At 43.1% G+C, this 27,859-nt stretch overlaps 1 protein-coding gene across 5 annotated transcripts in view; it reads right to left on the reverse strand.

The window, feature by feature from the left end:
* Positions 1–2,508: 2,508 nt before the first annotated feature.
* LOC143114340 (extended synaptotagmin-1-like) overlaps positions 2,509–27,859 on the reverse strand; it is a 28,163-nt gene continuing 2,812 nt past the window's right edge. The window contains exons 2-29 of one of the 5 annotated variants that reach the window (XR_012984897.1): positions 23,345–23,660; positions 22,002–22,043; positions 20,964–21,098; positions 19,026–19,099; positions 18,838–18,910; positions 18,644–18,733; positions 18,481–18,536; positions 18,037–18,157; positions 17,437–17,601; positions 15,942–16,024; positions 14,961–15,009; positions 14,001–14,090; positions 13,264–13,353; positions 12,969–13,040; positions 12,525–12,611; positions 11,894–12,043; positions 11,278–11,460; positions 10,000–10,170; positions 6,075–6,157; positions 5,929–5,977; positions 5,722–5,811; positions 5,318–5,413; positions 4,789–4,860; positions 4,545–4,631; positions 4,279–4,425; positions 3,947–4,092; positions 3,634–3,768; positions 2,649–3,008 (exon numbers count right to left, since the gene is read on the reverse strand). Coding sequence is in view for 3 of the 5 variants with exons in the window: in XM_076275874.1 (XP_076131989.1) it covers positions 3,628–3,633; positions 3,732–3,768; positions 3,947–4,092; positions 4,279–4,425; positions 4,545–4,631; positions 4,789–4,860; positions 5,318–5,413; positions 5,722–5,811; positions 5,929–5,977; positions 6,075–6,157; positions 10,000–10,170; positions 11,278–11,460; positions 11,894–12,043; positions 12,525–12,611; positions 12,969–13,040; positions 13,264–13,353; positions 14,001–14,090; positions 14,961–15,009; positions 15,942–16,024; positions 17,437–17,601; positions 18,037–18,157; positions 18,481–18,536; positions 18,644–18,733; positions 18,838–18,910; positions 19,026–19,099; positions 20,964–21,098; positions 22,002–22,043; positions 23,345–23,653 (2,853 nt within the window). In the remaining 2 variants the exon portion in view is untranslated. Of the gene's footprint in view, positions 2,601–2,648; positions 3,769–3,946; positions 4,093–4,278; positions 4,426–4,544; positions 4,632–4,788; positions 4,861–5,317; positions 5,414–5,721; positions 5,812–5,928; positions 5,978–6,074; positions 6,158–9,999; positions 10,171–11,277; positions 11,461–11,893; positions 12,044–12,524; positions 12,612–12,968; positions 13,041–13,263; positions 13,354–14,000; positions 14,091–14,960; positions 15,010–15,941; positions 16,025–17,436; positions 17,602–18,036; positions 18,158–18,480; positions 18,537–18,643; positions 18,734–18,837; positions 18,911–19,025; positions 19,100–20,963; positions 21,099–22,001; positions 22,044–23,344; positions 23,661–27,859 lie in introns of those variants that run through there. The other 4 variants (XM_076275874.1, XM_076275876.1, XR_012984899.1 and 1 more) reach the window with 4 other exon arrangements.

The following is a 27,859-nucleotide window of genomic DNA, read 5'->3' on the forward strand; positions in this document are numbered from 1 at the left end:
GGGAGCCCTTAATACAGGGGCCCGAAAGTTCATAATCCGTCCATGCCTGGTCCCTACACCTGAGAACCACTGATGTACGTTTTTGTTTTACTGTACGGTTGGCCCCACCAAATCTCACTCCAAGGTTTTTTGAAAAGTTGGCAGCCCTGGGAGATTAAAAATAAAACAGTAAGGCAGATGAACGTACACAGAGAAATAACTCTAGAAGGCTAGCCTAAACTCTGCCAAGCTGCCATGCCAACTCTATAGCCTACTGTGGTCTATTCTGGGTTTGGGGATCATTTTTGCCATCAAAGAACAATAGGGGAGAGTGGGGTGATTGGTGCCAGTGGGGAAGTTGTGCCACCCCCTATTTCTAGGAAACTATAGAAGAAATTGGTCATGTGACCACACATTTTTGAAGACTCAGCCATTTCAATCATCCTGCAGAGAAGAGAGCCTCATTGCATGAGAGGTAAGCACATTTAAGTTAAAAGAACTGTTTTTTGCCTTTCAAAGTAAAATTTCTATGATCGTGTTTTTTTGATTGTTGTGTCAAAACAGAAAAGTTTAAAACATTTCACACATGTTTTAGTGCTTTGGTAAGCTACATTATGAGTCTATACAGGTAGCATGATGTTAGCTCAAATCTGATGGATGATGCATTTTTTCCAAAATGGTGGGGTTGGGGTGATTTGTGCCAAAGGCCCTGGGTTAAGTTGTGCCAGTGGCACCTCCACTTATACTCACCCCCACTCATAAATAATGTTTTAAACATATTATTTTATTGTAATTGTGCATTTTATTCTTACATTTTATCACTAAAACATGTGACATTCTTTATTTTAGACCAAAAATAGAAATATACCATCATGCCACAGAGTTATAAGAGGAAGACAGGCAGGGCCTACTGTATGGAGAAGGAGCTGGCTGAACATATAAAGGCACTAGCAGTAATGTTTCACGGTCTAAGTCAATGAAATGCTGTGAACTTCACACACACACACACACTGACCAGGAAGCCTGGGAAGGAGAGGGGGAACATCATCTAGGTAGTAGCAGTGGCAGAGTTGACATCTACACAACCACATCCAACCACCTAAATCTGCTGTAAACTTCTCTGATCAACAAAACTTTAATCTCATTTCAGGTATGACTTCCCTCCACACAAGATCTACAACATGGATGAAACTGGTGTGACAATGGAAAATGACCTTTGATGTGCTTGTGTGGCGCAATAGGCTTGTAACATGAAAAGCCCTTTGATGTTGTAAAATAACTTTAAATAAACCTTAAATGAGTAATTTTGTATTGAATTTGTCTAGCTTTTATACAGTAAAGCATTACAGTGTCTGAGATCAAAATATACTGTTTTACTTCAATAATCGATGGCACAATTTACCCCAATGCATTCTCTTCAAAGGCACAACTTACCCCGCACCGGGGGCAAGTTGTGCCACAAGACCACTTTTTTTCAGAAAGCTATATCTCTTAAATACTGTATTTCAGATTGAAAGTGATTGTTCCCAGAGATGCACCACACCCTGAAATATATGTTCATATTGTAGTTGGAAGCATTACTATCATGGCCTCCCTTTAAAGTCACTTTAAGTAAAAACTGGCACAACTCACCCCACTCTCCCCTATAGCACCTTAATAATATTAATTTAATAATTGACCATTTTTATCAGAGTTCCAAAGAGCAGCAACCACCAGGGACACAAACCCCACATAAGCACCACTGATTGTTTTCTGTGCGCTCAGATACACCTCTCTCTCGATCACCTATTTCTCCTCCATAGTCAGGCTCTGTGGGGGGCACTAAAACTCCCACTGCTCTTACTGGCTCAAAAGCACAGGCAATTGGATGCTTGCCCTCATTGGTGGGTCTATCCCATTCGTCCATATCCATTTTGTTGAGGCAGTAAGCTAACTGTGAAGCTATGACAGCCTCTATGTACAGCATAGAATGTTGTACCAACCATTCTCGTGATGTCATCATTTTCTGAAAACAAAGATGGCGGCGCACAGCTGAAATTAATGCAACTTGTTTGTGCTTTATTCTGAATAACGGGTCATATTTCTGACTTTATTTGTATTTATGGTATATTCAAATATTTAACTAGTGCTATAGACATCTGTTTCATTTGCTTCATTTCCACTTTAAAGGCTGTCTATTCGATTGGTTGCTGAACCGCGTTCATAGCTCCTTACCATAAAGTTGACTGACTTTCAACTTTCTGCTTGACGCTCAAGACGCCCAAAACACGACGCAGACATATTTGTCTCTTCTTGCAGCTGAGAAGCCGGCTTCCTTTGAAAATGAATGACTTCCTGAATCTTTGGAAGCTCAAGTCGGCGGCGGTGTGTACGTAGTAACACTACACATCTCTCTCTCTCTCACACACATACACTCTCTCTCTCTCTGTCATTAGGTCATTATACCTGAGAGAAAGAGAGACAGGATGTTGCTGGCTCAGACATGAAGTAGATAATCACTCACCGGAAGGTCCTGGGTCCATGTCTTCTGAGGGCTGTTTATTAATGGAGGTTGTGTTGGCATTATGAATCATAGTGAAGTTTTGTCTTCATGTTCTTTGGCGGTGGCTACCTTTTACAAGCTATACCATAGAGTGAATATGCAGTGGTAAGTATTAAAACAAACTCAATTTAAAGTGCAAACGAGGTTTATTCAATCAGCTGCAAGATTCATGATAAAGAGTAAACCATACTATCACTGTCATTCCAATATCACCCATTCCCTTTCTGACTAAAAATAGTTTTTATTTCCCCACCCATTTTCATGCAAAACACAGTTTCTTTCAAGTTGGTGTTCAGTCCTTTAAAAGTTGGCACTGGAAGGCATCCTTTAGAACAACTAGAGCATAATATACATCATAGCACATGCAGCATCATAGCTGTGTGCTACTGGAGGAGCCATGATGCTGAATCTTTCATTGTATAATGTCGGTCCACATGCCATGTCTGCATGGTCTGCTCTTCTGGACACAAATATTCATGGTCTGTAACTACAAAAGGAGGAATATATCAGGTCTGTCGGAGTTTGGTGGTGGTGTTCATTATTTTAAAACAAAAATAGTTATCTTTGGTTTTGAATCGATGAGAATTGTAATTACACATTCTACGAATATGCTTGAACCGTGATGTACAATGTACCGACGTATTTGGTTAATATGCACTTATGACGGTGCGCTATCTGGAACACCTGACCATATGAATAAAGTAGTTGTCACATTGTACATGGAAATACTGACAGGGTTAAGTCTATCCATTTATCTTTAGGCTTCACCCCAGGATGACTGATTGTAAAATTTGTGTCGTAAATCAATCTAAAGATATTTTGCATAGTGCAAATGCAATGCAAAACCCCTTTAGTTGGTTCCTTATGATTGATCGTAAACAAAATTCTTGTGCAAGCAAACAGAAGGTATTGATTTGATATGATACCTGTGATCAATTTGTCATCAGTGATTACACTATTATAATGCTACACACAATCTCAAAGCTACAAAAGTGACATTTGCATCACACAGCAGAAGCTTGGAGGAAGGTGAAGCAGGAGGGCAGAGACGTTAAAGGCATCATCAAGTCCTCTCCAATACCCATCAGGTGGCCTCCTCCGTCAAGTCATACCTGGGAAGAACAGAGCACAAATAGCAACAGGAAGAGCCGAGATGTAAACTTCATGCCAATCGGCTCTCTTCAGAAGAGTGGACAATAGAGAGCTTCACCTGTCCCTGGCCTCCAGCTCCACCCACACTATCTTCTCTAGAGACAGAAACACACACACACACACACAAACACAAAACACGCACGCACACACACGCACGCACACACACACACACACACACACAAAACACGTACATACACACACAGACAATCTCATTATAGTTGTCTCTTTGCAGTATTTGAAGAAAGAACAGAGTCCATTCTATGTGACACTCACTCATTGCTGGGCACAGCTCTATGCCTAAGATTAGCTGCCATGTCTGAATCTCTACTGGGAATGAGGTGATCTTCCACTGCCTCGTCACAGTCTGTCACCTCATCTCCATTCCACTTGAGGCACTCCACCAGCTTTGAGTCCAATAACTGATAGGCCAACACACAAGGTAGTTATTTATTATTAACGACAGAGAAAACTCTATTTGGCATTTGAGAAATGTAACTGGTGGACTTTAGGGAACAGTTTTGAGAATAAAATTATTGTATGGCGGTGTGATTGCTGATAACTAGCTTGAAACTATGTGCTGAAATGTTAAATCACTGCACTGTCACCTTGACTTCGGCCCTCAGTAGGATCTCACTCTCTGGGAGAGCGCGATCTAGAGGCAGCCAGCGGTCCAGCACCAGGTCAGGCTCGGACAGCACTTCCCTCAGGGGCAGCAGCAGGGCGCCCAGAGCCTGGCCCCAGCTGTGAGAAAGCTGCACAGAGAACGCACATTCAGGCACTCGGATTGTCTGTCATAGCCAGTAAAAATCAGTAAGTCAACAACATGGCACAAGCTGATTTTGGAAATTGTTTTTTTATGTTTTTTCCTGACCTTCACTGTGAGGATGTCCTTTCTAGGGTCACGAACCAGGAAGTGAAAGGCTTCACCCCACTGTGGAGAGGTAGAACGATTGCAAATCTACGGGAAAGAAAACATGAATATGCACAAATCATACGAGACCCACAAATTTCACATTTCATTTTGGTAGCCCACTCTTTATGACAGACTTGAGGGATGTGCCACACCAAGGACACCGGTAGACATACAGCACGTGGAAATGGACAGGAAGTCCCACCTTAGTCCGGTTGGAGACGCCCTCCAGTGAGATCTCTGCCCCGACCTTGGGCTCGTTACCACTCTTCTTCAGCTAGGGCCACAGATAACATGGTACAGAACACGAACCAATTAGTGAAGCCACCCTCCCCATACATACGGAACACAAAAGTACAATTTAGCTGTTTATTCTGTTTTTGTAAGTGTGAGATGTGAGTGCATCCTGTGTAAGTGTGAGATGTGAGGCTATCCTGTGTAAGTGTGAGATGTGAGTGCATCCTGTGTAAGTGTGAGATGTGAGTGCATCCTGTGTAAGTGTGAGATGTGAGTGTGTCCTGTGTAAGTGTGAGATGTGAGTGTGAGATGTGAGTGTGTCCTGTGTAAGTGTGAGATGTGAGTGTGTCCTGTGTGAGATGTGAGTGTCCTGTGTAAGTGTGAGATGTGAGTGTGTCCTGTGTGAGATGTGAGTGTCCTGTGTAAGTGTGAGATGTGAATGTGTCCTGTGTAAGTGTGAGATGTGAGTGTATCCTGTCTGTATGCACTGCACTCACCGGCAGGCCATGGGCCCTCTCCACGTAGACAAAGAGCAGAGCTGCAGAGGGGATTGTCTTATTCTGATACACCTGCTGGGACTGAAGCTGCAGGATCTAACAGCACACACGAGAGGCCATTAATTACACTGTTCAACTGCAAAACAGTGCCTGCCAACCAACTAAAGAGCCAATATAAAGCACAACATTTCATGTTATTATACAGAAATTGTAAAATAATATGCCACTCTTTTATTAATTTGTTTGCGAATGAAATGACATGAGACAGTACAGGACATGATCAATCAAATAAATGGGACTGATGAACAGTTGTGCTGTCCCTGTGTACACACAGATGCATTAGCACATAATAGGTGTTTCTGTGAGCACTCAGACAACGCAGTGTTGACAGCAGCAGGGCTAACCTGGTCAAGCCTCGTCGGATCTGTTACTCTGGGCAACCACTCCATCACCAGGTGAACTCGGCCCGTCTTGACATCATTCAGAGTGTACCACTGCAGGGTTGGTGTGAAATCATGACACAAACGCACGGAATACAGAATTATTCACATAAAAAACTTCAGCATTATCTTATTTTTTATGATTCAGAGCTGCCCTGATAATGTTCTCACCTGATCAGTATACTGTGAGTTGATAAGGTCTCTGAGATTAATCTTGAATCTGCAATGGGATTTTGGAAAGAAGCTGTCACATCTACACAGAACCCCTCCGTCTACACAGAGAAGCCCTCAAAAGCCTTCTAACACCTTTGCCGTACCTGCCAAGGAAGTCATCCTGGACAGTGTCCTCATCAAACAAGTCAAATTGCACCTTTTGTCCCGGGAGCTGGGTCAGGATCACCTGTGAGGCAACCGAGGGAGGGCCAGACAGGAGAGACATAATTATATGGAGTGATTACAGCAGAGAGGAGGCCACAGGGGGAGGCCTGCTACTAGCCTGGATACCAGACTCTCTGACTTCGCAGAGAGTCTGGCCTAGATCCATAAGCAAACGTTTATTTCCGGGTGGGAGGGCACAGTTTGAGGTTTAAAATCATTGGAGTTCCTTTGAACCGCAGAGAAGTTTCTCTGCATCACGCCCATAACAAGCAAGCGTGCATCTTATCAGCAAACAGTCACACATTTCATCTGCGTAACTCTCGCCAAAATGCATCCTATGGTGTTTTGTGAATGTACCCAAGTCAAACGTTCATATAAAAGCATAAGTACGTCCAAAGCGCCACTTTTAAGCTTGTATGCGTTGTCATTTTTGGGTGAAATTACCTTTTGAATGGGAATCCTATAAGGGCACTACTATTTTGATACATCATGCGTTAAAATCACTATTTTTTAAAACAAGAAGGCTCAACACAACATAAAACTTTGATCGAAGTATCTCTACACATGAACACTGTACACATGTACACATGAACTCGAGCATTGAGAACATTGTTGGTGCATACAGAGTCTACTAAAAGAAAGGTTTTGAACAACTCACTTGGTTTTTCTGCTCACCGCCATCTTGCAAGGAGTGAGTTGTCCAAAATCTTTCTTTTTAGTAAACTATGTGTCCACGAACAATGTTCTCAATGCTCGAGTTCATGTGTAGAGACACTGATGATACTTCGATCAAAGTTTCATGTTGTGTCAAGCCTTCTTAGTGTTTGAAAAATAGCGATTTTGACGCGATCATGTACTAAAGTTTGACTCTGGTACGTTCACAAAAACACCCTAGGATGCATTTAGGCGAGGGTTACGCTTTATTTCACAGGACATTTTGTCCTATTACTAACTCAACAGTTATGAAGAAATATGTAGGCCATATGTTACTGACTCATCCCAAAACTAGGCTAGCCTGGCCTCGGCCTGCTTACGTCCTTCCGCTCAATTTCTTTTCCCTACAGTACTCAGTCTGGAATAGGTTGATTCGCGCTTGTTTACTTCGGAGGTTGGGCAGCCGACCAACCAGCGAACAGAGGGCGTCCCTGAGAGCGATTGCGTTACCCAGGCATGGTGTTTCAATTACTACGTCCCCGCCCCCGAAGTAGACCGCTTGGAATACATCAACGTAGGGAGCAAAAAGGGCTTATACTTATGAAATCTTTGAGCAAATGTGAATAAAAGGCGCAAATAAGGTTGGTGTGAGTTATTTTAGCTCTTTCTAGTTTAGCCTATATTAACAGGAGTGTCACGAACAAAGTCACAGTGGAGTAGGATGTTATATCGTCACTTGAAATAGGCTACGAACGTACCCGAGTCAAACTTTAGTTTAGTAGGCTACATGGTCACGTCAAAATCGCTATTTTTCAAACACTAAGAAGGCTCGACATAACATGAAATTTTGATCGAAGCATCATCAGTGTCTCTACATATGGACTTGAGCATTCAGAACATTGTTCGTGTACACATAGTTTACTAAAAAGAAAGACTTTGGACAACTGTGTCGAGCCTTCGTAGTGTTTGAAAAATAGCGATTTTGACGCGATTGTATCAAAAAAGTAGTGGCCAGGGCTCCGAACTGGTTCAAGGAACGAAAACGAAAACCGAAAAGAACGGAATTTTACGGAATTTTACGAGGAGCGGAAACGGAAACGAAAACAAAATGGTCTTCAACTGTTCCGGAACAGAAACGTTATTCTGAAATCCACAAAATCGGTTAATAACGTTTTTTTTTTCGTTCTCTATATATTTTATAAAATTTCACAAAAGCATATCCTATGTCAGGGAGACTATTTCCGGTTGTGCGGAAAAACTGCCCGTATCTACACTGTTAATGTGAGCTAACAAGCCACTATGTAGCCAACTACTGTAGGTGAACAGCCTAATAATTTGATTTCTGCAGTTAATAATAAATGGACCTTTGGTACAAATGTGTATATTTTGTCTTGCTGTTGTAATGTAACCTATCCGCCACTTCGGATCCTAGGCCAGCTCGTAGCGTAGGCTACTGAAACTGATTTTGAAATTGTTTGTAGCCTATGCGTAATAGCCTATTTTGCCTGTCCACGCCTTGTCGTTTTAAAGTCGGGATTTGAAATGTTTGCGCAATTATAGCCTATTCTATGTAGAACGGGAAATTTGAGATAGGCCTTGTCAGCAACAGACAGGTTCGTTTATAAACAGGGTTGGAATTATAGCGCAAGCCTTTGAAGATCTCCATATGGATAAAACTTAGGCTACAACCAGGTAAGGAGTTTAGCACGTATCCAGAAATATTTTTGATAAGAAATTATTTATAGGCATAGGTTAGGCCTACAGTAAGTCTGTAGGCTATGGGATGGATAGCCCATCTGAATGTTTTTGGATGCCGCCTGTGATTTATTATTTTTGGGCATAGCTACAGTATAGGCTAAATCAAGGGGAAATAATGAGTACGTCTATTCTAAGGTAAAGTCCACAAAAATAGACTTGATAGGCCCGCCAAACACTGCCGGAACTTTAAGAACGAACGATATTTTGCGTTCCGAACCGGTTCAGGACCGATATGTTGGTGGCGGAACGCATGCAAGAACGAAAACGTTAAACATAGGCCTACCTGAACCGTTCGGGACGGAACGTTTGAAAAATAATTTCGTTTTCAAGCCCTGGGTTCAAGCCCTGGGTTCACCCAAAAACAACATCGCATACAAGCTTAAAAGTGGCGCTTTGGACGTACTTATGCTTTTATATGAAAGTTTGACTTGGGTACATTCACAAAACACTATATGATGCATTTTGGCGAGAGTTACGCAGATGAAACGTGTGATTGTTTGCTGATCATATGCACGCTTGCTTGTTATGGGCGTGATGCAGAGAAACTTCTCTGTATGACGAAACGCCGGTTGTTAGTGACTGATTGGTTCAAAAGAACTGATTGGTTCAGAAGAATGATTTTAAACCTCAAACTGTGCCCTCCCAACCGAAAATAAACGTACGCCTATGGATCTAGGCCAGACTCTCTGCGAAGTCTGGTCTCCGAATGGAGGCGTGGGTTGGGGCAGCCGTGGCCCACTGGTTAGCACTCTGGACTCTCTTCCAATACCCCAGTGAAGGACACATGTAACGTTAACTGTGGAACGTCCTTATAACCAAAGCCTACTCAGGTATAAAATAGCCAAGTGTCATCTTAGTGGTAGGGAATACGTTCGTATTTTAAGTGACAAAATTAAGGTATGACTAAAGTTTAGCTGACGATATAACATCGTACTCCACAGTGACTTTGTTCGTGACACTCCTGTTAATAGGCTAAACTAGAAAGAGCTAAAATAACTCACACCAACCTTATTTGCGCCTTTTATTCACATTAATTTAGCTCCCTATACTTACATAAGTATAAGCCCTTTTTGCTCCCTACGTTGATGTATTCCAAGCGGTCTGCTTTGGGGGCGGGGACATAGTAATTGAAACACCATGCCTGGGTAACGTAATCTCTCTCAGGGACGCCCTCTGTTTGCTGGTTGGTTCGGCGGCCAAAAGTGCCGAAGTAAACGAGGGCAAATCAAGCTATTCCAGACGGAATACTGTAGGGAAAAGAAATCGAGCGGAAGTACGTAGGAAGGCGGAGGCCAGGCAAGAGGCCTGCTCCCACAGGCTGAATTAGAGGCTAGAAGAGCGCAGTGAAAGGAAAAAAAAACCGTGTATCTATAAATAGATGAAAGCCGTTGCTCCTGCCGAGCGTCCCTGAGGAGCAGCAGGCCTTGGTGGATCTGGAGCGCGTACACTTACCTCATACATCTCGTTCCACGTGGGGCTGAGGTTCTCTTTGATCACATGACTCTTGTAGGTCACGCCGCCCACGCGGACCTTGACGTAGGGGTCGCTCTTCCCCTTCCTGCCCATGAAGCTGTCCTCGGCCACGAGGCTCTCGGCCTCCACCAGACGGATCCTCAAGACGCCCTGCAGGACACGGAGGAGGTGAGCGGAGTGGGGGAGAGAGCATCTCAGTGTTTATGTCAACATAGAGATGGGACGAGACCAGGGGCCTATTGCACAAAACTAGGATAAGGGATTAAGCCGGGATATCTTGGTTATCCTGGCTCAATTTATCCGTGATCCAGTTGCACAAAAGCGGGATAGGGGGCAGCAGGATATGTTATGGTATAAATCACCATGGCGATTTATTCTGTGGAGCTAGCCTGCTCCAGACCAGGCTAAGTTCCAGGATCTATTTAATCTCATCCCTTATCTCAGTCGGCAGTCACCACAAACGGAAACCAATAGTTATTCCACTGCCCACTACACATTGTTATCACATATACCTAGATCCATTGTCATTATTTAAACGTTTGTGATCATTAATTAACTTTTACATACTCGCCATTCCCGACCTGTCATGCGACAATGTGACGTCACGGGAGTGCCTAACCATTTTGCGCGTGGTGGTCGCGGAACTAGTTGCAATATTCTCCTTAACAGAGGTGTTGCTGTTTGTTGCTGTTGTGAGAAGGCTATCTACCTACTTCACACCGTAGAAGAAGCAATGAAGCCGCTCTAGTTGCCATGGTGAATCAGTGAATCTGTGATCGGTGGCGGGGTCTATTTGAGGGAGCCGTGAGTGCGCACTTATCCAGGATAGGTTTCACCTGGCTTGATGAATCCGTGTCTGCTCATCCTGGCTTGCTCGTTGTGCAACCAATTAAGCCTGTACACTCTTGTTTTGGATTCATTGAGAGCAGCTCAGTAACTTATCCCGGATGTCTTAATTCTGCTTTTGTGCAACAGGCCCCAAGAGATAAACAGGATAAGCTCAGCAAAGGACAGCAGAGCGTGCTTGCAAACAGCATTGCAAGGACATGCTTTTCGCAAGAAACACTAACTGATCTAATCTCATGTCCGTTAGGCTGCAACTGTATATCAGATATCGTTGATTTACAGACAGTTGTACAGACTGAACTTGTTTGATGAGTTCTCACAAAGACTCTAGTTATGAAGTCAACATTAGAAGAGCAAACACACAAATGTTGTCTGTTGAAGAGGGGACTCTGGGGCCCTGGAGGGACTCACCTCTGTGGCAAAAGCTGCATCTGGGCTGGTGTTTTGGGGCCGCGTCACACACGGGTTGGGGGTCAGGCTGGAGCTCACTGGGGCCCCCTCTGATGTCACGCCCCCTTCACCTTGGCCGGACCCAGGGGACGTGGGACATGGGGAGACAGGGCTGGGAATGGCATCTTCATCCAGCCAAAGCAACTGGGGAACACACATGCACACACACAAAAATGATAAAGGGACACATAGACCATATTAAAGTCAGTAATAGAGATGTACTTGATGTACTTGTATCTGAAGCAGACCCTTTTGTCATTATGAAAATAATTATCACCTATTATGTGGTGATAACGGTAGTTTTCACATGCAGGAAAATATGCAGAATAACAGAATGTGCTACGTTACCGCTACAAGAGCTTGTTTTGAAATTGAATTATATTCTGCAATATACGTAGTGTACCTCACCACTTATTAATATTAGACTACCATGAATAAATACTAACTAACAAGCGATGCCCTCATTAATCTGTAATTCTGTTGTGACAGAATTCAAACCACAGTTCCTGTTGTGAATGTGTGAAGCCCCGCAGTGTGAATGTGTCTGAGGCAGTGGACTGAGTGACCGTCCACTCACCCTCAGCACAGCTTTGAGGTAGAGCCGGCTGGCTTGGCCTGAGTTCTCCAGCTGGAACCACTGGTCCATGGTGAGCTCTGGGGTGACCAGCAGCCGGGCCAGAGGAATGGTCACGCTGCCCAGGGACACGGACCGGTCGTCGTCCTTCACCTGAGAGAGAGAGAGAGGGACACAGAGACAGCAGGGGAGAGAGAGAGAGAGAGACAGAGACAGCAGGGGAGAGAGAGAGAGAGAGAGGGACACAGAGACAGCAGGGGAGAGAGAGAGAGAGACACAGAGACAGCAGGGGAGAGAGAGAGAGGGACACAGAGACAGCAGGGGAGAGAGAGAGAGAGAGAGAGGGACACAGAGACAGCAGGGGAGAGAGAGAGAGAGACACAGAGACAGCAGGGGAGAGAGAGAGAGAGAGAGGGACACAGAGACAGCAGGGGAGAGAGAGAGAGAGAGAGAGGGACACAGAGACAGCAGGGGAGCAGAGGGGTCAGAGAATTCCACAAATGTGGAGACAACTGAGCAAACGCAAATGGAAAGAGACTGAGTCTAAACATCAGGTCTCTGAGTTGATCTGCTTTGACCTGGTGAGCAGTGATACTGAAGGCGGTGGGCAGATTGACAGAATACTTGTGCAGACCTGAATGTCCATGTCCTGTTTAAGAGGGTCCTGGATGAAGAGGGTGAAGGCCTCCTCCCATACAGGGCTGGTGGTGCCGTACACAGTCTGAGTGGAGCACATTACATTTGTTTACATCAGACACAATGTTTGTGTTCCACATGCACACAATGAAAGTGGTGTAATTTGTAGAATTGCTATACAATATTAGTATTTTTGTTGCTAACAACTACCTCTGCACTACTATCTCTGAGAAGGAGAACACATATTTCTTTAGAAGTTTCAAAAGAAGTCTTAAATATATTAAAAAAATTATTACTGATCGCAGCAACTTTAACTCCCTCATAGAGTAAAACAGAAGAGTAGAAGAGCAGAACAGAAGAGTTTGGCAACACATGACATTTCATGCATCATGTTAGCCCATGTTGACATATGAGAGCTGACGAGTGTTAGTGGACGACTGACCCGGCTCTCTCGAGTGGTGTCCTGCACAGACAGCTGCACAATGGGGCTGGGCTCCTTACTACCTTCCTTCATCTGTGACAACACATCTGAATCAACACAAACATAACACAGAGACAACCAAGACCTCACAGTCTTACACTACACCTCTCTCTCTCTCTCTCTCTCTCTCTCTCTCTCTCTCTCTCTCTCTCTCACACACACACACACACACACACACACACACACACTCTCTGTCACTATACCTTAGAGAAAGAGAGACGCAGTTAGCTCAGACAGGAAGTAGAGAATGACTCACCGGAAGGTCCTGGGCCCGGTCCAGATACACCACCAGGATAGCTGCAGATAGCTTGCTGGATATGGTGAGGTTTTGGTTCCTTTTCAGCACCTGCACATAGCAAGCAGTCAGCCAGTGCCATCACATAACTCCACCTCAGCCTCTGTGCCTGCTCCTCTCAGGTAACCTGACTCTCGCCAGATGAATTTCGTTCCGCCTAGCTCCACTCATCCATCTGGGATCGCTCCATTGGACTGGTGTTTCAGAAGGCTGGGCCTTATCAAAAATCCTTGCATATGATTGAATAAGCCACTTGTCCGTCATCACCAACAAAAGCCTTCAGAGTCGTTCTCTGATGTTTTTTTAACTAAAAAATATTGGGTAGATTGGGCAACGCGGATGAAATAGCAGCATCAATGTTGACGCTTGCTTCCTCGATGCGAGCCGCCATTGTTGTCTGAATCAAAACAGTCTCACAGTCGCTTCTCCGCTACGTCACATCTATGAATTTCCCGTCCTGCATCCTGATTGGCTCTACCATAAAATCTGGTGCCGAAATCATTCCTAACGGAAGCGATCCCAGATGGATGTGAGTGAAGCATCACATAGCACTTCCCTCAGGGTGAGTGATGAGGGGAGGCAAGCAGGGGGAGGGAGCAGGGGACAGGAAGTAGTGACCAGAGCTGGGCAGAGCTGTGTGGAGAGGGAGTTAAGTCATTTCTACTGGCTGTGTGCTGTGTGCTGCTCACGATGCTCACCTCACTCAGGCGCTCAGCAGAGGGCAGCAGAGAGAGCCACTCCAAACGAAGGTGGACCTGCCCTGAGGGAGCGTCCTTCAGAGTGAACCACTGTGGAGCAGCAAACACAAACACACATGTATACACAAATGAATATACGTGCACACACACACATACACACACACACACACACAAGCACATTAACATACATATATACACAAATGCATATACGTGAACACACACACACACACACACACAAGCACAAAAATATACATATATACACAAATGAATATACGTGCACACACACACACATACACACACACACACACACACAAGCACATACACATACATATATACACAAATGAATATACGTGCACACACACACACATACACACAAGCACATACACATACATATATACACAAATGAATATACGTGCACACACACACACATACACACACACACACACACACAAGCACATACACATACATATATACACAAATGAATATACGTGCACACACACACATACATGCACACACACACACACAAGCACATAAACATACATATATACACAAATGAATATACGTGCACACACACACACATACACACATACATGCACACACACACACAAGCACATAAACATACATATATACACAAATGGATATACGTGCACACACACACATACACACACACACACACACAAGCACATAAACATACATATATACACAAATGGATATACGTGAACACACACACATACACACATACATGCACACACAAGCACATAAACATACATATATACACAAATGGATATACGTGCACACACACACATACACGCACACACACACACAAGCACACAAACATACATACAAATATACACAAATGCATATATGTGAACACACACACATACACACACACACAAAAATAGTTTTTGTTTGCACTGTAGCCTACAGGAGAGTAAAACCAATCTGCAAGACTCAACTCACCTCATCCAAAAGTGTTGCTTTCCTTACTATGTCCAAATCCAACTTGACCCTAAGAAACAAAATAAAATAATGCAAGATTATGAAATGAAACCACACACCAGATTGAGCCATATAGTCAAAGATAATGCAGCTACAGTGCTAACAGGGTTAAAAGAATGAAGTTCACATTTCTACCATTAAGTAAGCAAATACTAAGCTCCCCTGGAAACACAATTCGGTATTGAATTAAAATTTCAGCATAGTCTTTTTTATGGTTGAAAGAAGACATGTTTCTAGATGGACCCAAGTGTAGTTTAGACATGCGTTTCCTTTCCTTTGGGCCTCCCTACACAGGAATACATGTTTCAAATCCACAAAGGGAGAAATAATGGCAATTATACAAATGACTATGTAAAGGCCAGTATGTCTTATTAATGCACAGAACTTTGTATTCTCTGTTTTGTCTACATCATGTATGCTCTATGGGATTTTACATTGGGTTGGTAGCGAGTTTTATTTCCTATTTTTCTTTTAAAAATTCAAATAATATAAATGTCCATATTCAAAGATGTTAAGAAAGTCAACAATATGTTAAATCTCAAAGAGTGAACTCCCTATAATATTTGGATATTTGTAAAAATGCTGAATGCCAGTTACAGGTGAGATCCTCTGGATAATGAAATAGTGTGACATAAACACTGACTAAACCAAAGTGTTACGTTGGTTTACAAATTAACTTAAAGTATTTTTCTAAGAACTGTGCCTTCAACATGTCTCTGTTTGGGTTAACAGTGGTAACCTAGCACTACCATCACAAGACATAAAATGCTCCCTTTGTTGATGATCTAAAGGCGATGGAAATATCATGGCCTCCAGTCTGATCATACAAAGCCTGATTCAGTTCTATGGCTAATGTGCTGCTCCGCTTGGAGCCTGTGGTCTGCTCATACAGTCAAAAGCACGGCTCTGAGGGTGATCACACATGGATACAGTGGGAAGTACCTCCCCAGGAAGTCATCCTGGTCAGGGTCTTTGTCAAACACCTCCACCTCCAACTGCTGTCCAGGCACTTCATGGACAATGACCTGACAAGCCACAAATACACATGGGGGGTATTTTAGGCAAGTCCCTCCACTCGGCGGCCATATACCAACGTTTTATGGGCACTCATCGGGCACAGTCTTTGGGTCGAACTGCGCGTGCGCAAGGCTTCACGACACCAATCTTGCTCCAGCGGCGAGATCACAACACACAATTGGCACGATGTCTTCACAACACACCATATGATTGGCTCAATGTATTCACATGTCGACGTTTTGCCGAGGAAGGGGTGGGATATGTGTAGACAACGGCCATATTGGCGTGACAAACTAGCCCCATGCATTTCTATGGAGTATTTTTTGAGTGCTGTGTCTCCTCATTAGAAAGTCTCTGGCTAAGCCCACTCTGCATGATAGTCTTGCGTGATAGGCAAAGACAAGTTAGCTTCTTTGCAGAGAAGGTCAAGCCATGAGATGAGGCTTTAGCCATTCTTTTTCTCAGAAGAATGTTTCCTACACCCGCTGGGTTTCATAATTCATATGATCAGGGCATGTCCTAGTCCTAGATGTCATAGTCACGTCCTGTTATTTCTGAAGTTGTGATCCTGCTAGCAATTGCCCAACAACCGTTTTGAAATAGTCTCAACAAAATATGCTTTTTGAGATCTAGTGTCTCTAAATCGGCTCTGCAATACATCAGCAAAAAAAACATCAACGTCCCTTTAAATGAATAAACATTTTTAGATACAACAGAATAGTGGCATTATGAAAAACATTAAAATAATAATGCTGATATGTTAAAACTAATCTAATTGTGTCACATGTGTGCCATTCAGATGATAACCACAAGCAATACACTTGCAGCATCTCTTTGTGCATTAAATAGAACTGTACACCCATGACTCAAAACATTACTGAAATCAAAGGGGCAATGAATACAGTGGAGTAGTGTGCATTTCAGAACAACACACTGAAGTACATAATTATGCACACCAGGAAATGGCAGTGCAACACAGGGTTAGTGGAATTTCTCTGAACAGTCAGAGATGTTGGAACTTTACATGTGTATTTTCACATTCAAATACTTTTTTGTTCTAGGCCAAAGGTTGCCATTTCAAAATGTTTTTACAGTGTATCGGCATTCTTGTGTTTGGCCCAGTAGCCTGTTTGTCTGACTGTTCTGAGGTCAGAGGGATTTTTTTTCACACTCGTCACAGGATTTTCTTGGAATACACTGGAATGAGTGTTTGTGCTATGTAATGGCACACCACAGAAACACATAACTGTATCATATCTGAATGACAACATTTCACTACTTCAGACTCTAACCTCAAACTCTAGATTCAGTAAATAAAAAACACAAATTGTTGGCCAACCATATTTGCTCGCTATGACACACTTGCACATATCCCAATCACTGCAGCCTTGAGACTAGAAAACCCATAAATCTCTTTCACCTCATACATCTCGCGCCACTGGGGGTTGAGGTTGTTGTCCACGTAATGGGAGGTGAAGGTCTGGGTGCCCACCCTGAGCACAGCGTAGGAGTCCGACTTCCCTGCCATGAAGTTGTCCTTAGAGGCCAGGTTCTTAGCCTCTAGGAGATGGATGCGCACAATCCCCTATCAGAGCCCATCCACAGAAACACACACACACACACACACACACACACACACACACAGACTGAGCAGGAGGCCAATACAGTATCATTAATTACAAATCCATAACACTTTAAATGTACTTCAGAGGTCTTAAGTGAAGTAAATGTGTGGTACAGCTCCAGAAAGCACACAATGATAGCAGAACCCACAAATAGATGCTGACCGCTTTGCTACACGTCATATTTTTTCAGCAGATTTGTCAGTGTTTACTCATATGACTTTAGGTTGTATTTCATATAATCAAATTTCAGTACTTGCTCCACTGACGTCTGCGGTGGGTTCTGCTAGCAACACAACACATTCAGCAACACTCAGCCGTAATAATATTTGCCATGGTCTGTCTCACAGAGGAGGTGGCTCATTGACCCCTCTCTGAGTATTGAGTGGATGGGTTACCCGTGGGAGAGGGGAGCGGAGCTGTGCAACGTGCAGGTCGGCCACCAGGGGGACAGTGAGGCGATTCGGTAGGACCAGGAAGGAGGCGATAACATCCATTATCATAGTATCCGACATAGCACTGCAAATGAATGCAAGGGTTGCATTTTGTGGACAAGAAATGGAAAACACACCGTTGGACAGACACAAAGACATTCAAAAATAAATGGCAAGTTGCCACTAATCAAACAGTGGGATCATATTGTGGAAAACCATGCTTCTCAACCACTCAAAAAGAGCTTATCAAAGAACTGTAAATCATGGCAGCCATCCACCCATTCTTAATGTTCAGCCCACAGAGAGATAAACAAAGGGATCAGTAGGGCTAATCCATTAGGATGGTCTCAGCACACTGGGTATGGAGCACAAGGAAGGCCTTCCAGAAGCCGGGAAAAATGCACTCACTTCAGCCCAGGGATGTCCAGCAGATTGGTTAGCCCAGTCCAGTTGATATCAAGCTTCTGTAAGAATAGAGCACCAGAGAGTGAGAAAGATGGCCCCGCTAGCCATTAGCTTGTGTTCAGACATAAAGCACTGCGGCCAGAGGAACAAGTGTGGACTGACTCACAGGCCTCCGGATAAAGAACATGGTGATGGCGCCTACTAGAGGAACATCCCCAATCAGAGGCTCTAGGATCACCCTCAGCATGCCATGGAACTGGTGGGAGATGAAAGGAACAGAGAGAGAGAGAGAGAGTACATAAGCAAACAAAATAGATGAATCATTAAACCTTTCAAAAATTCATAGCTTGAGTTTTTCACCTGTATGCCCTTGACTCCTGCTTTGCAAAAGTACCTCTTCACCTCCACGTTGATCTCCACATCTCCGGCAAAGCTGTGCAGTGCAAAAAGGGGACAAAGTAATAAGGGTCCAGGTGTCACTTCCTCTAGTATACTGTCTTATACATTGACCCCAACTAAACTAAGCATAAGAGATTGGCCTGATATACCTGATGAAGAGGTCCAACATCACCTGTCGTTTGTCATGTTCTGTGTGGGCCTTCACACCCACCACTTTCATGGGCTAAAGAGAAAAGTTCACTTTTACAAAGGTGAAGATGTGTACAACATGCCACTAATGGAATGGAATCATCATATACAAGGGGGGAATCTCACAATGCATGTTTGGGTTGGTAGAAATATGACACTTTAGTTAATTAATTCCATAGTAAAACTAGAAAACGTAATTCCAGGGAATTACCAGTGCATGAAAATGCAAAATGTATGGTGTGAAATATTTTGTTAAAACAGATGATGTGCTAATTGGCTAACTATGTTAACAATGTAAACAAGTTGTCTGTGCTAACAATATTAGTTTGCTGACTTAGCTAATGTTTTTTAGCAGTTATGCTGACAATGTTAACTATGCTAACCATGTTAAAAATATAACAATGTTACTTAGCCTAACTTGACTAATGGTTGCTAGCGGTTATGTTAACAATGCTAACTATGCTAACAATGTCAACCATGCTAACCATGTTACTTAGCTAACTCAGCTAATGTTTTCTAACAGTTATGCTAACAATGTTAGCTATGCTAACCATGCTAGCTATGCTAACCATGTTAGCATAGCTTGGTTGCTAGGCTGTTGCTAGGGTACTTGAGGTGGTTGCTAGGCTGTTGCTAGGTTAGTTGTGGTGGTTGCTATGCTGGTTGCTAGTTAAACTTATTGGTTACTATATTGGTTGCTAGGTTGTAACTGTGGAAGTGGTTGCTAGGATGTTGCTAGGGTATTTGACATGGTTGCTAGGCTATTGCTAGGGTACTTGAGGTGGTTGCTAGACTGTTGCTAGGGTAGTGATGGTGGTTGCTATGCTGTTGCTAGGATACTTGAGGTGGTTGCTAGGCTGTTGCTAGGTTAGTTGTGGTGGTTGCTAGGTTAGTTGTGGTGGTTGCCTATTAGAGGGTGACACGGGAAGCAATTTTCACTCCCGTCCCATCCCGAGCCCGCACAAATACTCCCGTCATATCCCGATCACGTGACAGCCCCCCCAAAAAAATTCTGTCCCGCAAAATCCCGAGAGAAAGACTCCCGAATCCCGTCCCGCTCCCTATGTTGATGTCTAAAGTTATCCGACTGTTAGGCTACAGTAGCGTGCGGTGACCATACATTTTGGTAGGGCAGAAAGCCTTGTCTAACTTTTCTTTAATAGCCGATCATTTTGGGCTATATTAAAATTACATATTTTACAGTACTTTGCTGTAGGCTATGCTTAAATCATTTCATAGTTAGATCTTATCCCATCAGTTAAGTTTGCACCGTTCTCATCACGTTAAACCAGCGAAGCATAGCAACGTTGCTATGAGTAAACAAAACAATTTTTTGTGTTCCGCCAGGGTTATGCGATAAATATATTGAGGAATGCGATCGTCAAGGTGTCATGCCCCAACATTGCATGACACATTAAACTCAACGAGAATCGCTTTCCCGGACAGCTCGTGCAATTGAATAGAGTTGTCCTTTGCTGATACTTTCGCCTGTAACTGTTTCTTTGCATCCATTTTGCCTTAGGGCCTATCGCTGAAGCTGATTGATTGTGAACAGGGCAGCTGCTTGTCTTGCTCTGATAGGCTACCAATCAACAACAAACGTATTGTGGGTTGTAATTGGTTCTCTTTTCTAAAACGAAATGCCTCACGTCTTTGGGCGCACTCACTGCATTGCAGCGTCATTTTTTAAGTTAATAATCTCTGGCTTCCCGCCAGCTCCCGTTTATTATTTCCTGTCCCGTCCCAATCACGTTACCAACAGTGAAATTTACTCCCGTACTGCGGGAAACCCGCGGGAATACCGTGACCCGCGGGAGTCCCGAAAAATTGTCACCCTCTATTGCCTATGCACTGTAATAAAACAAGCTTTTCCCGAACAGTGTGTAGGTCAGTTCTACCTTGTCTCCGAGATCAATCTTGGTGAAGCTGAAGGTCTGCAGGTAGGTGTTGGAGGCTCTGATGGAGGGGGTGATGGTCTCCACCAGCAGCTTCTCCAGATACTGCCCAATGAAAGGCCAGGCCTGCTGGATAATCTGCAACCCAACAAGCATGCAGGCACAGGAAGAGCCAATAAGAAGGCTTGAAGGCGTTCTTAGTCCATCAGTCATCAGAGGGTAGCTATGTACTCTATGTGTCTCAGTCAACTTTGACACAGTGAATATCGCTGTATGTGTAGGTTCTTAATGATTATTTTGAATCTTACATTTCTCATGGTATATCAAGGTACCGGTAATTCTTAAATAAGGAAATCAAAAGACAATTGAATGAATGACATTACAACAAAAAGATTACTAACAAAAACACTTATACACAACTGTAATACACGGTGGGCAGGAACTACGATGAACTTTCAGTATGACATGTTGACTGGTCTCATGCAAGAGCAACACTGTGCCCCAACCTACAGACCTGTATCCTGTTTCTGATGAATGCAAAAAAGGTCAGGGGAGGTAAAAGGAGGGATTACAGCTGACCACAGAACAAAGTGGAAGGCCTGGGGGAGTATAACAGAGTGCCATCAGCCAACTTAAAATAATAATGAATGTAATGTTTTCATTGGTAAAATTGGGGCAGAGATCTCTTAGGCCACGCTACGTTAATCTAATAGTGGAGCGGTGTGAATGCCAGACTGGACGGACCAACTTCTGACTTGAATAGAACGTAACCCCATACAGGGACACACACACGCACAGAGCCAATTTGCAGGTTCGCTCTCTCTCTCTCTCTCAAATTCAAATTCAAAGGAGCTTTATTAGCATGAGTGTTTGGATACAGTGTTGCGTGTGTGAGCTGAGGCAGAGGGAGATGAGCACTGCATCCACCGTGTGACTCAGGAAGTGTGCCAGGGGAAGCATGTGCAAGAGCAGCCCTGACCAAACCCTGCTGACTAGGCCTCCACAATCTCACTATACTGTTACTGTTATTGTAAGACTCACCTTGTTGACCCATTCAACCTTCTCCACATCAGGGAGATGAACCTGTTAACAAACAAGACAGTAATACTTGGATTACTTTAAGCAGGTCAGTGTCGAGTTGTTGTTAATGACATAACAGAGACATAGCTGGGGTGAGGTGGGGTGGGGGGGTTGTTTCAAACAGTAAACAAACAGCAGATTTGTGTGGCCTGACCCTAAATCTAAAACATGTCCAGCTGGCATATTTGACCCCTTAGCACAGATCTGCGCTGAAGTTCCATAACTTGTTGGGGGCCAAGCAAGGAAGCCCCATTGTGTTTCTACCTTTTCTTGACAGGTTCAAAACTGCATGTGTAGGATCATTGACACCCTCTGAATGCATGCACAAATGCATGGTACAAATTTAATTGAGGACATCTGTACGCACAACTATTTCTTACCATAGCACTGCTGTGTTTAGAAAAATGTCTTTACTTTGTATCGCACCAACGTTGCTGCTCGAGCTGCCCTCGCGGCACCGAGTCACCGTACAGTGACTGCAAGTCTCTCAGCTATACCAGGTGTGCAGTGTGTGTTCTGGTGGATGATAAATGGAGCGATGCGATGGACCAACTTATCAAACTTCCCAGCAGACAGGCAAAAGTACTCGTGGTGCTTCTCCTCAACAGCCACATATTTTGCACATAAGTGTGGAACACTCCTTCACTGGCTCTTCCTTCGTTCAGTGCTCGCACATCCCACCTTCTTCTTTTCTTCAGGCGTTTCAGGCTTCTTTGGTGGTAGTGTCCTACTTTCAGGCTCGACGTACCGCCCCCAGTTGGTGGGGCAGAGTATCACAGTTAATTCGTAGCGCGCCGGTGCTAACCTTAATCATCTAGCGCGCATTCAAGCTGCAGTTGGCAAGTCTGACAGATTGAGGGGACTTAGCCAAAATTCTGAGTGTTTACAACTCTCATGCCCCTCCCCCACTACCACCGAGCACCCTCTCATCTAGTTTGTGCTTGTCTGTGTGCACCAGACTGTGATTGACAGTCAGATCTCACACAGCCCTGCTCTGATTGGACCAGAAGAACCGGGAGCTGTGAATTTTGTACAACAAATAACAGGCTCTAGGTGGAGGTAGAAATGCGGGTTTTTTTCTGAAACCGGCTGATTTATGTTGTTCTGTCGGAGCATAGTGTCGGTTTCAGTGAATATGATCAAAAAAATCTTGCCAACTGCAGCTTTCAGGACAACAGAAATTGGAGTATGCCTTGTGTACGCGTCAAAAATGATGCATGTCTTCGACACACACAAATGTGACGGAGGAGTATACCATTTCCTTTAGACAGACAAAACAGTGCAAACAAAACGAAAAACCTTACCCATGATGGCAAATCGCGTTTAACCTGTGTGGTGGTGAAATCTTGCTCGTTTTCCAGCAGATACATGGCGGATTGCATTCGAGAGTGTTTTCCATCCCTGCCGTGCTTCCATCCCATGTAGATGACAAGACCGAACAAGACTATACTAATACTGAATCCGAAGTAACCCGCAAGGTACACGGGCAATAAAGCACCCAGGCACTTTCCGAAAGAACATAGAACTGAGACAGCATGCTCTCCCGGATTACTGTTCCTCTGGCAGGGCCGAGTCCGCAGCCTCTGAATCGGTACCAGCACTCGGCCCTCCATCACCAGGCTGTGATAACAAAGGTAGCCTAAGTTAGAGGTTGGAAAATATCAATCTAGCTGAAAAAAGTTTTAAAATGTTTTTCTGTTATTAGATAGTAATTTACAAATCGTAAAACAATAATTTTAATAACATTACATCAATATTTGCCAGGGGTATGAATAATTTTGTTCTTAACTATATATGCAGTATTATATATATATATATATATATATATATATATATATTAATTCAGGGGCGGCGCTAGGGTTTGCTACAGCTCCCCCTGGATTAGCCATGGCACCCCATAGCACCCCCAAGAAAATAATGGTTTATATCTAACTTAAAAATATTTAACTGCACCAAGACACTTGTCATTTTATGTGAAGACAGACACATGAATACACTGGACATGCAACTGTGTTCTGTTCCCAGAGCATGCTTTCTCAGTCTGTGTTCTTCAGCGTTAGGGCTTCCTCAACGAGGAGATTGCTGGTCTGCGGAAAATTTGCGCCACAATTAAATGGTATGGAACCGTGGACCGAAAGAAAAAGAAAGTAAACATTTTCCAGACTAGGAAATATTTCTTAATTTAGTGTTATCAAATAAAGAGACAACAAATTATATGCGCGTCTGCGCAAGTGAAACTGAACCACTGGAGATAACGTGGATATAAACAACGTTATTTAAAACAAATTTTAAAACAAATTTAAAGTTGTTATGAGATTTAAAGTCATAATTATAAGATATAAAGTCGTAATTATGAGATTTTAAGTCACAATTATGATATTTAAAGTCATAATTAAGGGATTTAAAGTCGTAATTATGAGATTTAAAGTCATCATTATGAGATATAAAGTCATAATTTTCAAATTTAAAGTCGTAATTATGAGATTTAAATTCATAATTATGAGATATAAAGTCGTAATTATGAGATTTAAAGCATACCTGTCAACACTCCCGTTTTTCCTGGGTTTCTCCCGTATTTCAAGGTCATCTCCCAGCACCCTCCTGTTTTGTTATTTCTCCCGGAAAACTCCCATAATTTGCATGGCCATCAAACTTCATTTTAAAATCATTGATCCATTCAGGTTGCCAGATTGTGTATGAAATATACCCTACACATACACGATCACTTAGTTTCAATTGCAACCGTTTTGTCATAGGCTAAAACCTGGCAACCCAAAACCCAAATAAGGAAACGGGTGTCGACTGCGCAGCCTGACGGTACCGATCCACTTGCACGACACTTCTTTTTGTCGTGTCGCATTCCACTCTAGTCCTATGGGTGACGTCAAGCGACTTTAACGCGCCTGCAAAGCATTCCGGGAAGGCAACGCTGCATTTGAAATAATGTCGCGCGTCAAAAAGCTGGCCGATGCCCAGCTTTATGCAAATGAATCCGTTGAACGCGAGGCGACTCTCCAATGAAAGGACGAGTTTGTAGGTCCTTTGTTCTACCACAACGGTGCCTGTGAAACTTTGGTTCCGCTTACCAGACAAATAATGTTTTAACCATCTCTTCCACGACCACCTATAGTCCATAAAACAAACGAAACTAGGATTTGGATGAATATATTGACTGTTGGTGTTTCTGGTGAGGATTTGAGATTGCATTGAGTAGTTTAAATAAAACAAGATTTCGAAATGGCTTGCATAGTTTGTTTAGGCTATTAATGTGTCGTATACTGTTAAGTACATGCCTAAAATTGTGGTCCATTTGTGGAAAAACACTTAAGATACGTTAAAACGAACTGAATATGAGCTGGTAACTGACATTTTAAACGAAACGCCCACACACGACTGAACGAGGGGAGGCAGCGCGACACCATGCGTATGTCGGGTCGTGCAAGTGGATCGGTACCGTGAGTCTCGTCGTAAGCAAGCGGGCTAGTTGAATGGCCTACTCCAGAACTAGCTGTTGTGAAATTGTTGGGAATTTAATTGATTAACACATCACATAAACTGTTATTGAGTGTTGTTGATACACTGAACTTGTGGCCTCGGAACCAAATCTGACAGCAAGCAGCTTTGGAGTTTTGGAAGTAGACTGCAGGCAGGCATCTGGCGGATACATAACTGGCATGCGTAAGGTAATGGTAAGGTAAAAGCAACGACCGAAATGCAGTGTTGAAACACGTGTATGAAACGTATTAAATATGCAAACACAGATCCGGTATAAATACTGACCCCCCCCCCCCCCCCGAAAAAAAATCTCCCGTTTTTGGAAAGCTAAATGTTGACAGGTATGATTTAAAGTCATAATTATGAGATATAGCTCATGACCTTTTGGGTTTACTTCCTGGGTTAATAATCTCGAAATTTCGACTTTATATCTCTTAATTATGAGAAATAAAGTCGTAATTTCGAGATTATTAACCCAGGAAGTAAACCCAAAAGGTCATGAGCTATATCTCATTATTACGACTTTATATCTCATAATTACGACTTTAAATCTCATAATTATGACTTTAAATCTCATAATTTTTACTTAAAATCTCATAATTATGGCTTTATATCTCATAATTATGACTTTAAATCTCATAATAACGACTTTAAATATCATAATTTTGACTTAGTATCTGGCAGTTTTCTTTTTCATTATGGAAACGGGCTTCCATAATTCTCAAATGGAAAAAGTTTGAAACAACCAACAGTCTTCCTAGATCTGGCCGCTCAGCCAAACTGAGTAATCCAGGACGAAGGGCCTTTGACATACATGCACAATTCTGTGTTGAAAACGTATCAGAATCTCTGAAATAATCACGTATGCAGTCAGTTTAAGACGGCTGCAGGCGGCTACATGAAGTCGAATCCCCTATTGTTCCTTTGACTTTTATTTTGAAAGCATGACGTTTAGCTACGCACAGCTACATCAGAGATGCGCTGCGCACGGAAACGTGGAAGCTGTTTATCTTCCACAGGCTCTGATGTGTTTCTGGTCTGCAAGGTAGGCTTTTACAAAACAGAAATAAATTTACATCGAAGCATAAGCATGGTTAAGGAAAGATGTCCCACCCCCTTGCAGCGAGTGAGAGAGTTGCTGGGCCTACATTGGTTCTTTGAGTTAAAACAACCTTTCTGGGAAAAAACCCTACAACATTTTTCTCTTACCTAGTTCCCCGTGACCAATCAGTAGAATATTAAATCTTAATTGTTTTTTTTATTATTATTTGTGTTCACAGATTTCTAAACCCTGTGCACTGTTTTGGCATCCATGCCATGCCATGCCCACCTTGAAAATAGTTGATTATACTATAGGTCTACGGTAAAAGCCAATGTCCACGCAATAACATATAATAGGCCTTTGTCTATTTCTATTGTTATATGTCTTATAACTCACCTGCAGTTTTGTTTATCATAGGCCTAGGTTTGTCAATAGATGCACGCTCTAATTTTCTATTGGTGTAAGAAAAAGATTTATAAATTGATAATAGATAGATAATAGATCCTATGAAGAGTTAGGAGGTTCCACGATTTTCTTGTTTGAAAATTGAAAGCACATGTATCTCTCCACAGTCTTAGATAGCTGTGCCCAGATGCAGATTTGTGTGGCCTGACCCTAAAGCTAAAACATGTCCAGCTGACCCCTTAGCACACATCTGTGCTGAAGTGCCAAAATTATTTTTGGGGGCCAAGCAGCGAAGCTGCCGCTGCGGTAATTTTGTGTCAACGATTCCCGGGACACTGAAAGACCAGGTGCACGAAACTTGTTGGCCATGTAGCCCCACAAGGATGACACGGAACCATTGTTTTTCATTTTGATCCGTCGAGGACCACATTTTTTTTAGTATGTTGGTCTCAAGGGGTCATGTCAACCCACTCCATAACCACTCATTTGATGTATAATGCCACCTAGTTAAAAATGAAAAAGCAAAAATTAGGTGTTGTAATCACAGGCTGACAGGGTCAAAACTGCACAACAATTGGGAGGTGTAGGATCATTCTGAAACCCTCTGAATGCATGCCAAGTGACGTGAAATTCCGTTCATGGGGGGGCCATACAATAAATTAATTTATGTAAATTTAGTGACTGTACACCAACTGGCCTGTAGATGGCCGGACACAGTTTTCTGTGAATTTCTCGAGAACCGTAGGGCCTAGGATGACACTTTTTTTTTTGTATATTGGCCTCCAGGGGCCATGTCAACCCATCCTATATCCACTCATTTGATGTATAGCGCCACCTAATTAAAAATGAAAAAGCAAAAACGAGGCATTGTAATCGC

This window comes from Alosa pseudoharengus, unplaced genomic scaffold (genome assembly GCF_046254945.1).
Source record: "Alosa pseudoharengus isolate Yale_2024_CS ecotype anadromous, Long Island Sound unplaced genomic scaffold, YU_APseudo_1.1 YU_APseudo_1.1_scf_9, whole genome shotgun sequence".
In the NCBI taxonomy this organism is placed as follows: Eukaryota; Metazoa; Chordata; class Actinopteri; order Clupeiformes; family Clupeidae; genus Alosa; species Alosa pseudoharengus.